An 11,866-nucleotide genomic window follows, 5' to 3' on the forward strand; every position below is an offset into this window, starting at 1 on the left:
GCCGTTAGCGCATCTCAAAAGGGCTGCGCTGGAGTCGAATAGCGCTTTATAGCAAGATTTGAAATATTGTCGTAAGACGATGACACAATGAAACATGAATTAAAAAATTTACAAACAATTTTTATCATTGTAAATATAAATAGATATGAATAAAATTCTTTCAATTGAATTTGAAAACAAATAATGTAATTATTTCTAAATGCAAACTAAAATAAAACCTACTTGGTGTTGGCGTTTTATTTAAAAAATGGTAAATTATATATAGTTACATACAGGTTTTAAAAAAATTTGATAGTCAATAAAATAATCATTTTTAGTAATCATATTCTCACAAATATACAATAATATACAAATTGACTATAATAGACTGACACATTTATACTGTAGGTTGAGTAAATATACACAATGTTTTTAACATTTTTATATATCATTCACCTGCACTTGTCATTCATTTAATTTTGATTTTAAAAAATATGATTAATAAATTATTGTGATTTTTCAATAGAAATTCTCATACAGATACTTCTAACGATTAAAATTCTTTTTATGCAGTGCTGTTAACTAGTTTTAATGTATTTTTATTCTCTTAATGAAATGAAAGATTGAAATGTCAATATAACATTAATGTTTGTAATGACTATTATATTTAAAAGCATATACTCGAACGAAGGAAGATCGTAAGTATAATTATATTAACAAAATTTGATAAACAACATAACATTATGGAAGAAAATACAAATGCATGTGTATTTATTGAATTACAATACATTTTTAAGTCTTTAACAACACTGCTTTTGTGGCACAGGTACATGTAACTTAAGAAGATACAAATACATTATTACAAACTTATGACAAAAAAAAAATCACTTTCGTCTATACAATGTACTTTGTTAAGTAAGTATATATATATACATTAACTGGTTGAGTTTGATGTAATTATATCTGTATGTGCATGGGCTCGAATTGAAAGAAACTATATTAAATTATAAAGAAACATAATGAGATATGAAACATAAACCTAAGAGACTGATTTTGAAACGTGTGCTTTTTAATTATTTCGCGTATAAAACTTACGAATGGATTGAAAGGTCATTCCTTTCAGTTATACTATACACTCATTCTGTTTGATACTAATTTTTAATTATAATAAAAAGACGTAAGCCATTCGATATATACGCATATAATTTTATAATTATATATAAGCAGTTGATAATTCAATACTGGTCTGTTGAGAGTTGAGAGTGTGAGACAACAGCATACGAATCAAAATCATTTTTACACACATTTTGCTACGTTTCATTATATTATGCCGAAATATACTATATTTTTTCTATATTTCCGGCAATATTCGTGAATTTTACATTCGTATTATAATTTCATATTAATAGAATCATTTACATCATTTTTGCTAATATATCGAACAAAACGAATGATTAAAAAATTGATTAGAATCTTATGTACATTATTATGATATTAGCAAGTCAACTCTACTGTGTAACTCTTATGAAGTATGATTTTCCGTAGTTATTTTGCAAACTCGGATAATGATTCAAGGTCTGATGAAATATATATCTAATTTAATATTCAGATCTCATGTGTGATCACCATGAGGAGTAATTATGAAATACTTACACCTCCACAGAACTTATTACTTTGCGGGAGTAGCAATCCTTTTGCTAATTTCTATGAGCGACATCTCCCAGTTCTAATGAAATTATATGTCTAAGAGGAAGCAGTGTAATTTCTGTAACTAATACCTCAACTGTTCATAACATATTTGTTCGCCGTACAATTAGTTTTAAAAAACCTTATATTAGTAATATAATTTGTTATTTAACAAATTATAATTATAAAGCAGTCTTACAAAAATGGGTGTATTACACATCTGAGACATTGCTAGAAATTTGTCCTTCTTACAGGAACATCAAGAGTATATTATTATAAAATCTAAATAAACAAATTGAGAATAATACTTAATTATACACCTTTTTAGTTCCATAACTCGCCGATGGATTCCATTGTCAAGGAATAACAACTACGGTCGCAATAAAAACTCAATTCTACTATGACGATGGACCTCTTTTTCTTTTGTTACTGTCTATTTTTTGTAGGATTTCTTATTTCCCAGTCCTGCGGATTAAAATTCATAATGATGAATACGTTCTTGTATAAAATTGAATGCGTAATAATCGAGAAATATCAGAATCTACTTACGTTTTAGTTTCGCTCGGGAACGCGTCAAACGAGGTGATGATTTAGGTGAAGACGCGGACGACGTTGAAGATTTCTTTCTGAGTTGAACTATTTGCTCCATAGCTGGAGTCATCCATTTTGCTTTAAGGTCGCTAGATGCAAAAATAAAAAATTATTTATTTCAGAAAGTTCGATTATAGCTTATCGAAATATTTCGTGAAATTAATATCATACTTACTCCGTAGATTTTGATAATGATTTCTGTCGAAATGAGCCTGACTGTTTCTCTTTCATCCTCTGTATCACGTTCAGCATGGCGTATGTGGGTAATGATGGGGGCGGTGGTGATGGTGGCGGTGTAAGCGGTGAAGGTGGCGGCTGTATAGTAAGTTTTGCTAGTTTATCTGGATGTAATGCTAATACTGCTTCCCAACTAAATTCTTTCCTTTCTACAGGGTTTATTTTAGGTTGCGTATTTCGTGTAACGCGAATCTACAAATAATAATATCCATTATTATTATCATTATTTGAGCTAATATAAAAACTTAGACGTTCTTAAAAACGAAATTTAGCATTAAACCATTAAATTTAGCATTTACCTCGCCGTTGACTGGCCTACAGGGTTTTCTTTCTCTCAAATATGGTCGTTTGAAAGACATAGGAAAAGGAATATTCTCGTTCGATTCTTTTACATGATACAAGCATGTAGGAACATCGTTTTTCTGGTTAGAACCAGTTTGAAACAGATTACGCAAATAGGAATAATTGGGTTTCGTTTCAAATCCTAATTCGGTAATATACTTCATGTATTCCACAACGGCAGCTGAAAAAAGATATATTAGTATTCGGGTTACATTTTTTAAAAAGGAGAGAAATATTTTTCGATTGTTTATGGAAAAATTTTCATACTTACAAGGTGGAGGTTTTTTCTTGGAAGGAAAACATTTGTCCATAAATAACGGTAGATTTGAAAGTAAGACTTCTTTCTGTGCGTGAACATCGTCTGGATCCAACATTGATGGTACAGTGTCATTTTCTTTTTCCCATGGTAATCTACCGCACAACCATTGCAATATATTGTATCCTAATGTTTCTAGATCTCCTCTTCTCGAATGTGCTGAAATAATATACATTTGATACGAAGTAGTATGGTACATCGTTAGTACGTTCATATAGTATTTATAAGACCTACTTCCATGATGCGCATCTCGTGATGTAAATTCTAATGTTCCTTCGTGTGCCCTTCTTTCATCGTGAACAAATGGCTTATGAATGCCTGATCCGTTACGAAAACGATAGGCTAAACCATAGTCAACTAAATATGCCCGCGACAGTTTTGGATTTTCAGATTCTTTACAGAAAGATAATAAAATATTTGATCCCTTAATATCTGCATGAGCATATCCTCGACTATGAATATATTCAAGTGCGTCTAACTACAGAAATGAAATAGTTAAATTAATTAAATCAGTTCAACTAAATTCCAACATTTCACTTTGTTAACACTAGGTTTACGGGACGTGTCAAAACGACACGTTCTAATATTTTTATGAAATTCATGAGGAGTTATTCAACAAATATATATTTATAGATAAAATGACTAAAAATTTCGACGAAGTCTCGTTATTTTTATGAAGCAACGTAAAACAGTCAGTTTTGGTGCTCCGTAAATCTAGCGTTAATAATTCATTTTGTTAACAATTGAATACCATTTGAAGAGTTAGCCTATTAACAAGTTTAATTGGTAATTTTCGTCCATTCGATAGAAACAATTTCCCGATATCTACACCGTATCTTGGAATTACTAGAAATCTGTATTTTTGACCTTCGTATGTATGAGAGCCTGATCCTTCGTACGTTGGAACACCTATTTGTCTTTTCCCTTGCGATTTACACCAATTTTCAACTGTAACGCAAAATAAAGAGATATAAATGAAACACAGTTTACATTATTCTACATAAATATTGCATATACAAGACAATGACTTACTCATTTCTTTACGAGCTGCTCTTATATAAAAATTCATTTCGACGAACAATGGTCCATTATTATGTGGTTCAATCTTTATCACATACGTTGCATTCTGCGTTACCGGAGCAGCTATATTTTTCGATGCTGCAACGAAAAACGTGGAAAAATTTGGCAATGCGAGCAAATACACCGTTGTGGAAATACGAGCAATGTTATGGACATCACATTTTAGAAATAATATTCAAGAAATATGTATGTAAAGTAACAAACATGTAAAAAAATGTTATAGTGACTACTTGTAACTTTTAATAAAAAAATATGTACTCGCGAAAAGACACTACCTAAATATATATCGCCGAATCCACCATATCCTATCGTTTGTCCTAATTTCCATTTGTTTTGGGTGATATCTGTTAATATTTCCCCTTCTGGTAATTGTTCGGGTAACTTACAACCAGAGGCTGCAACTCTTTTTGCAGGAATTTCTTCAGCTCGTCTTGGCGCCATTGTCACTATTGCGTACATGAAACATAATATGTTTTTTGAAAGTTTATTATTCTTTATATTCAGAATAAAGTAAGGGCTAGAAAATCATTTTTAAAAATTCAGTTATATTATTTGATCGTAATGCTTTATAGTTTACTTTCTGCGTTACCTGCAACGTTATATGTGTATACTATATAAAAATATATGAACAAACGCATCGTTCGTTCCTCGATCACATCGGATGAAAGTATATTTAAATGAGAAAGCGAAAGCATGGTAGATGTCAAGAAATTTTGTAAACGATGTAAAGGTTTATATGTATTCGCAATTAATAATTACATACTTTCTTTTTTTTCAATATATATATGTCCAAAAAATATAATTGTACGTTTTGTATGTATAAATTCGTAGTTCACTAATATCGCAGTTACATATTATATTACGAAATTATATGGTAATCAAACATGTTAACTACAATGCAACAACAAATAAGAAAATATAAAAACATAGAGTATAATAGAATTTACTTACATGATGAATTTCAATAAACATTTATTTCCCTACTAAAATAGTTCCTCAAATTCATTTCACGCTCGATTATTTAACGCACTGTAAACATTAACTGCTCTCATATCAGTGACCGGTATAATACAATAGTAAATGTATTATTTAAATTTTTTTAAATGGGGTTATCTAATAGATATAAATTATGCGGACATTATTGCAGAAACTGTTCACATCATTTTTTATATTTTCACAGTAATTTACGTACAGTTCACAATAATGTTTTTTTAAAATACAGTTTTGTTTTTCATCCGATCAAACTATACTAAAAAATCTAATTTTCAGTATTCCATATACCACTGTCAACCAAAATAGTGAACTATATAGTAATAAAAAGCGTAAAATATTGTCTTATTCTAGGTCTTATATCTTAAAAAACGGTTTAGATGACACTGTACATAGTATAACTGATTGTTTTACATATCGGTGTACTCGATAGTTTACAATTTACAATATTACTTTGTTGTATTTTGAAATTCTATCAATCCCCCATGAAATTCACTTCATTCTCACACTGCCATTTCAACGAACTGATGGGTTCAACGGAATACCGAATGCCGAGCCGAGCAAGTGCACACAGCAGAGGGCGTTCTATTTACACTTTCAAATATACAATCTTCAGAAGCATAATTCGACGTTTGGATCTTTTCTTTGCAATGTGTTCCTTCTCGAATAATTCGTTTATTATACTGTATTATACTTCATTTCATCTGGTTGTGCTACAATCGATGCGATAAGTGATCAAATTTTAGAGATGTTTACATGGATATAACTTTCCATTGGAGCCATATTATGTTTGGATGCAATTGATGATCTCGTAAAGAGATAATTTATATTTACATATTTCATGTATATTCTCTTTGTAAAAAATATTGCAATTTTTCACAAGTCATTAATATGGTAACATTATTTAACGATTTTTAGTATGTCATATTACAATTACTTTTCATGTAATTTTCATGGATATAGGAATATAGGAATTCGGAATGGAGAATGTTGCGTGGTGGGCAGGGGTGGGCAAATTTTTAGGGGGACGAGGTAGGATTTACGCCTAATTTTCATTGGCTGTGTCCAGCGCAAGCGCAGTACGTCATTATGTATGCAGCGCCACTACTGATATACCCTGACAACTGACAACTGCTGACAACCAGGCCTACCATGAGTAGATTCTGAATAATGGAACCACGCCCGTCAAGTTTCTTTTTGTGAATTTCAATATTTTTCTGACTCGCTGCAAATATTTATTTCGTAAATATTTCAAGTAGACATGGCAAAAGGTATTACAAGACCCTATTGTCACACCTTGGAGAACAATGGAATAGAATATACAATGAGTCTCGTTGGTTCGTTCACAGTGTAGTGAGAGAGAGAGAGAGAGAGAGAGAGAGAGAGAGAGAGAGAGAGAGACTATTCGTTCATTGATTCACAGATGCATAACGCATTCGTAAAGAATGTTTAGTTTTGGATCCGGTGTTTAGTGTCATCCAGTGTCATCAACGGAGGACATATCATAAAAATCGTATTACCATCTTACACAATTTACAATGATACTGTTGTCGTTGCTTTTTTATTTTTGTACACGTGTACTTAGTCAAAAATACGAGGGTTGTTTTATAAGTTCTGCGTCGGATCCCGATCTACCAACCCTTATATTAAGTCATGCTAGTGTGCCAGCGGAATGTATTAAAGAATGTCGATCACGTTATTATATGTAAGTATTAAAAGTAATATAATTTCATCTGTTAATAATAAATAAAACGATAACACAGACACATTTTATACACACTTTCTCAGGTTTGCCGGATTAATGAACGGTCAACAATGTTATTGCGGTAGTAATTACGGAAGGAAAGGTATGTCTACCTCTTGCGTTCTTCATTGTACCACGGATCGAAATAATTATTGCGGTAGCCAAGAAGCGATGAGTATATATTCTACAGGGCAGAAAGGTATCTTTATTATTAAGTGTTACTATAAAAGATCGATTAACATATTGTATCTGTGATTTTAATATAATTGTAACCTGAACATTTCAGGTCCTAGTCCGCCGAGAAGTGCACAGATAGTTCGCAGTAAACCTACTAGCTTGGAAATTACATGGGAACCACCCAATATATTTAACGGAAATATTATATTTTACACTTTGAGAGCAACAGTTATTCAGACACACGCTTCCGATTTGTTACCGACAGTAGAAAGTCAAGTACAAGGAGAAGCTTCGAACAATACTATTTTACAAGGTTTACAGCCTGGGACGAAATACAACGTGTCCATCGTTGCTACAAATACTCAAGGGAGTAGCGAGTCTGCCTATACTTCAGGCTGGACGCTAATAGCTCCACCTAATAAACCAGCTATTCCAAAAGTAATAGAACAAAAGGGCACTACTATGATTGTTTTACTCTCGGAAGGGAGTAGCGATTACGGGCCTGTCAGCGCGTACCGAGTACTTGTCGTTCAGCCTGGTATAATACCTCCGTTAGGACCGAATGTTACATACTATAATTATGAAAAATCAATGGAGAAAGGGCTAGGATATTATATTACAGCAGAATTTATATCCTCCGACTTTTACAAATACAAAACGTTTACAGTCGGAGATGGTCAAATGATTGGGGGATATTATAATGCACCATTGAATGCTCAAGTTGTTCCGCGACTAGGTTTGGCAGTGATTTCTAGATTTCAGAGGGAAGAACAATTTGCTTATTCCGACCTAGTCACCGATATGAAAAATTATAGCGAGAACAAGAAGAACGAAATGGATGCCATAACGATTGTTCTTTGCGTTGCGATTAGTGTTCTAGGAGCGCTGTTAGTTGGGTCAGTAGTATTATACTTCGCTTTACGACGACGCCATGAGAAATTTCGTATGACGAAACTTTCGGAACAGCAAGAACTTACGTTGCAAGGACCGCTGTACGAAGTTGATAATATAGCGTACATTCCAGATGATGTACCTGAAAGGGCTAATCATTATCAAGAACTAAAGAATAAAGTGTGGACTATACCGCAAAATGTATTAACAATTAACGACACTGTAATACGTAGAGGAAGATTCGGTACTGTCCACACAGGCACAATTGAGAAGGATGGTGCATTTTCTTCCGTAGCTATTCATAATATAGCGGATAAATTGTTGAAAACATCCGATAAAAAAAGAATGTTAAGAGAATTAGATGTTTGTATCAGAGCATCTCCAATGAAATACCTTGCAGATCTCGTAGGAACTTGCGAAACGCAAGACACCTTGTACGTTGTACTCGAACTACCTGTTCAGACATTGAAGAGCCGATTGATAGCTGCTAGATCTGGAAATATGTTTCCAGTTAATCAGATACTGCCTATAGGATCGATGATAGCGTCAGCTTTGCAGCATCTCGAGCATTGTAAAATTGTACACGAGCATCTATGCGCGCGAAGCATAGGTATTTGCAATGATTGGACACCTAAAGTAATGGGTCACGGAATCTCGAAATACGCATTGGAAGAAATGAAATACACTCGATGGACAGCTGTTGAATGCCTTGGTAATAAGAAGAAACACATATCGAGCGTTGTTTGGGCGTTCGGTGTGCTTTTATGGGAAATGCTCAGCATGGGTGGCACACCGTATTCTAATTTAACGCTTGACAGCGAAGTAGAAGAAGCAATTCAACAAGGAACTAGATTACCTCAATTAATAGATACTCCCGATCCATTTTACGAAGTGATGTCATCTTGCTGGCATACGGATAGCAGAGAAAGACCAACATTTTCAGAACTTACAAGATTGGTAAATACTATATTATCACTGATTGTTTTATATCAAACGTTAAATATCCTTTTATCAATACATGTTTAATTATGTTTTGTATTTTAGGACACCTTAAGCATTTGCCCCATCGCTTCGATTACGGAACCATATATTCCAGAGTTAGAATTATACTAACTTCGTTGGTGAGAGCAAGTGCTCATATTTTTATAAGATTTACGTAATATTTATTAAGTGTTGTACATATAGTTCTATATTTACAGTACTTTTAAACATTATCATCGTTTACTTTATGCAGTTACCATATTTTTTTTACAACATTTTATATTTTTATATTTATTTTAAAAATGAACTGTGTATTACAAGTATTACTAATATATATATATATAATACCATCCGTCCACAAAATTTAGAATAAGGCTAAAAAGAATAGATTTTTTTGCGAAATATAATTTTCTACTTTGAAAAAAGATGAAACAGTGATAATATAGCTAGAATTAAATTTTTCAAGCTCATAAAATGATTATGATGCAGCAAAGTACTTATCAACTTAAAAGCTATTATTATTATTATACAATGATCTATCGGGTTATTATTTTACGTATTTTTATTAAATTGTATGTGCCTTTTTTGCCTAGTCTGACTTATTTTTAATAATGCATATCAAAAATTATACATATATATATGCATACATAATCATTCCTTCAATTCATAAAATGTCTACAAGATGGTAATGAATTTATATATTTATTAGACATTTTGCTAAGAAATTATGTGTAAGTAAGAGAATAAAACGATCTCAAACTTTATACGTGTACATAATACATTGACTATCAGTATTCATTGTAAATTTGATTTATATCGTTTATCTTAAACTTAAGTTTAGCTGTGCGTGTTCTGTATGTGTTTATAAAAAGTTTTAATATTGTGTAATGTATTTGCATTTAACTTTGTACTCGGTGTTAAAGAGAAATACTTTAATACAATTAATTATAATATTTTTGCACGAACTATAAAATCTGTGTATTTTATTTTGCCTGTATATTGTCCATTTCAGGGTGAATAATAAAACTGAACTAACACAACAACTCTTGTCTATAAATGTATATGTACATGCGTACACGTTTATATAAACAAAATAATATAACAGGGTGATCCCACGCCAAATGAATTACTTTTCGCGACCAGTATCAAATATTTCAAATATTGCCGCCATTCCAACGTTACCAATTTTTCGCGCATACAGTATACAGCTTTGTCTTTCTTTTTTTGGATACCTCTTTACACTATTCTAAATGTAGATATTCTTACAATATCTGAATGAATGTGTTAAAAACATGGTATAAAAGGAAAGATCATTGAATACATTTTTATCCAGTATCCAATTCACGTGTCCCAAAGAGTATATGTAATTTTTATAATCACACGTGAATATATGGCTGTGACAATGTTTACACGTTTTACAAATATACGAAACGTAATGAGTGTCAATAATATTAGTGCAGTTGGAGGTGCATTAAGTGTAAAACCGCATTCGGTAAGTTTACCTTGTTTTATATTATTTAATGTATTACTTCATTTTAATCCATTCCCGATATGCGTTGCTTTTATAACCTTCAAATTGATCAAATACTATTCAATGATTTTAGGATGTTAAATCTAAACATTATACCACCACAGCGACGACTGAAATGGAGAAACTTATAATTAGCGAAGGCCAAAAGCCAGTTAAAAGGCTCAGTAAAGCTATGAAAATGTATTTGGAGAAATCTAAAGAATATTGTAAGTTTCGGTCTATAAGAATATTGCATGTTGTCTAAGGGTGGATTTATAGTGGAGCAGCGAGGTGAGCTGTGCGGTGAAAAAGAAAGAAAAACAAAGAAAATACATATGTACTTTTTCATTAGTATGCGTCGAAATGTTGTCACAAATGCTGGTTTCTTTTCACCGCGCCGCTATCATCAATGCTCGCAGCTCCACTATAAATCCACACTTAGTTAGAAAATTTCATGTTGTTATTCACGTGAATATATGTACGAAGCGGCTATTCATTATTATTAGATGCACTTATTGAAAAGGAGACGGTCAAGTATGAAATTGGAAAGCGACATTTAGCTAACATGATGGGCGAAGATCCAGAACAATTTAAGGAATCGGATATTAAAGTATGCAGTATTTATTGGATATCAGGAATAATTATTTTATTTATACGCTTATAAAATATAATGGAACAAAAGTAAAAGAAGGGATTAACACGTTATTAATGAAAACCATCTATCTTTGATAGAGAGCGATAAGGTATTTGCTTCCTTCTGGTATTTACGATTGGAGAGCACGTCCCATCATGTGTCATCCGACGAAATTATATGGAAATCGGAAAGAAGCGCAATTCAATGAAACTGGTAGACCGCATCACTGGTTATTTTATACTTGCAAACCGCAATATAATCAAATATTATACGTAAGTAACACTGTAATTCGTATAAATTTGTCTAAGACATTTGAAACGTACGAAATGCAATATTTTCTGTAGTCAAAGAATATTCTTGTGCGTAGAATGTCGCAGAGTTCTTGAAAAATTTATGTGAAAAGCAAGATCGAATGTTCGAACAAAGGAAACTTCCTTCCGCCGAAGATAAATTGTAAGATAAAATTATTTTGCTAGATTTGTTTTATTCTATAAAAGTATGTAACATTTTACCGATCGTCGCAGCAATGCATTGGGATCCACCTGGATAACGCAAGATGAATTAGAAAACAAATTATTGGAACAACTTACCCCACAAGAAGCAAGTACAATATAATTTTAATTTTGTCTCCTATTTTCGTAATATATTTCTTCCAAGATTTATTATATGTTTCCATTTATTTTAGTACGAGTACTTTACTAAATCCAT

General features: G+C 32.1%; 2 protein-coding genes across 4 annotated transcripts; one reads left to right on the forward strand and one right to left on the reverse strand.

The window, feature by feature from the left end:
* Positions 1–241: 241 nt before the first annotated feature.
* LOC143207009 (serine/threonine-protein kinase VRK1) lies at positions 242–5,948 on the reverse strand. 3 transcript variants are annotated; one of them, XM_076419984.1, is made up of 11 exons: positions 5,675–5,947; positions 5,183–5,260; positions 4,507–4,677; positions 4,184–4,309; positions 3,903–4,099; positions 3,386–3,629; positions 3,107–3,310; positions 2,793–3,016; positions 2,432–2,685; positions 2,215–2,345; positions 243–2,130 (listed from the first exon to the last, which is right to left on the reverse strand). In XM_076419984.1, the coding sequence occupies exons 3-11, from the start codon at positions 4,670–4,672 to the stop codon at positions 2,099–2,101; spliced, it is 1,578 nt and encodes a 525-aa protein (XP_076276099.1). In that variant the 5' UTR covers positions 4,673–4,677; positions 5,183–5,260; positions 5,675–5,947; the 3' UTR covers positions 243–2,098. The 3 variants fall into 3 exon arrangements, with proteins under 3 accessions (XP_076276097.1, XP_076276099.1, XP_076276098.1); XM_076419982.1 differs by lacking the exon at positions 5,183–5,260 and having other exon boundaries at positions 242–2,130; positions 5,675–5,948; XM_076419983.1 differs by having other exon boundaries at positions 5,183–5,947.
* Positions 5,949–6,328: 380 nt separating this feature from the next.
* Positions 6,329–10,010, forward strand: LOC143207429 (putative inactive tyrosine-protein kinase Wsck). Its single transcript, XM_076420884.1, has 4 exons — positions 6,329–6,926; positions 7,010–7,164; positions 7,252–8,990; positions 9,078–10,010. The coding sequence occupies exons 1-4, from the start codon at positions 6,760–6,762 to the stop codon at positions 9,144–9,146; spliced, it is 2,130 nt and encodes a 709-aa protein (XP_076276999.1). The 5' UTR covers positions 6,329–6,759; the 3' UTR covers positions 9,147–10,010.
* Positions 10,011–11,866: the final 1,856 nt, after the last annotated feature.

The sequence above is a fragment of the Lasioglossum baleicum genome, chromosome 3 (assembly GCF_051020765.1).
Source record: "Lasioglossum baleicum chromosome 3, iyLasBale1, whole genome shotgun sequence".
NCBI lineage: Eukaryota > Metazoa > Arthropoda > Insecta > Hymenoptera > Halictidae > Lasioglossum > Lasioglossum baleicum.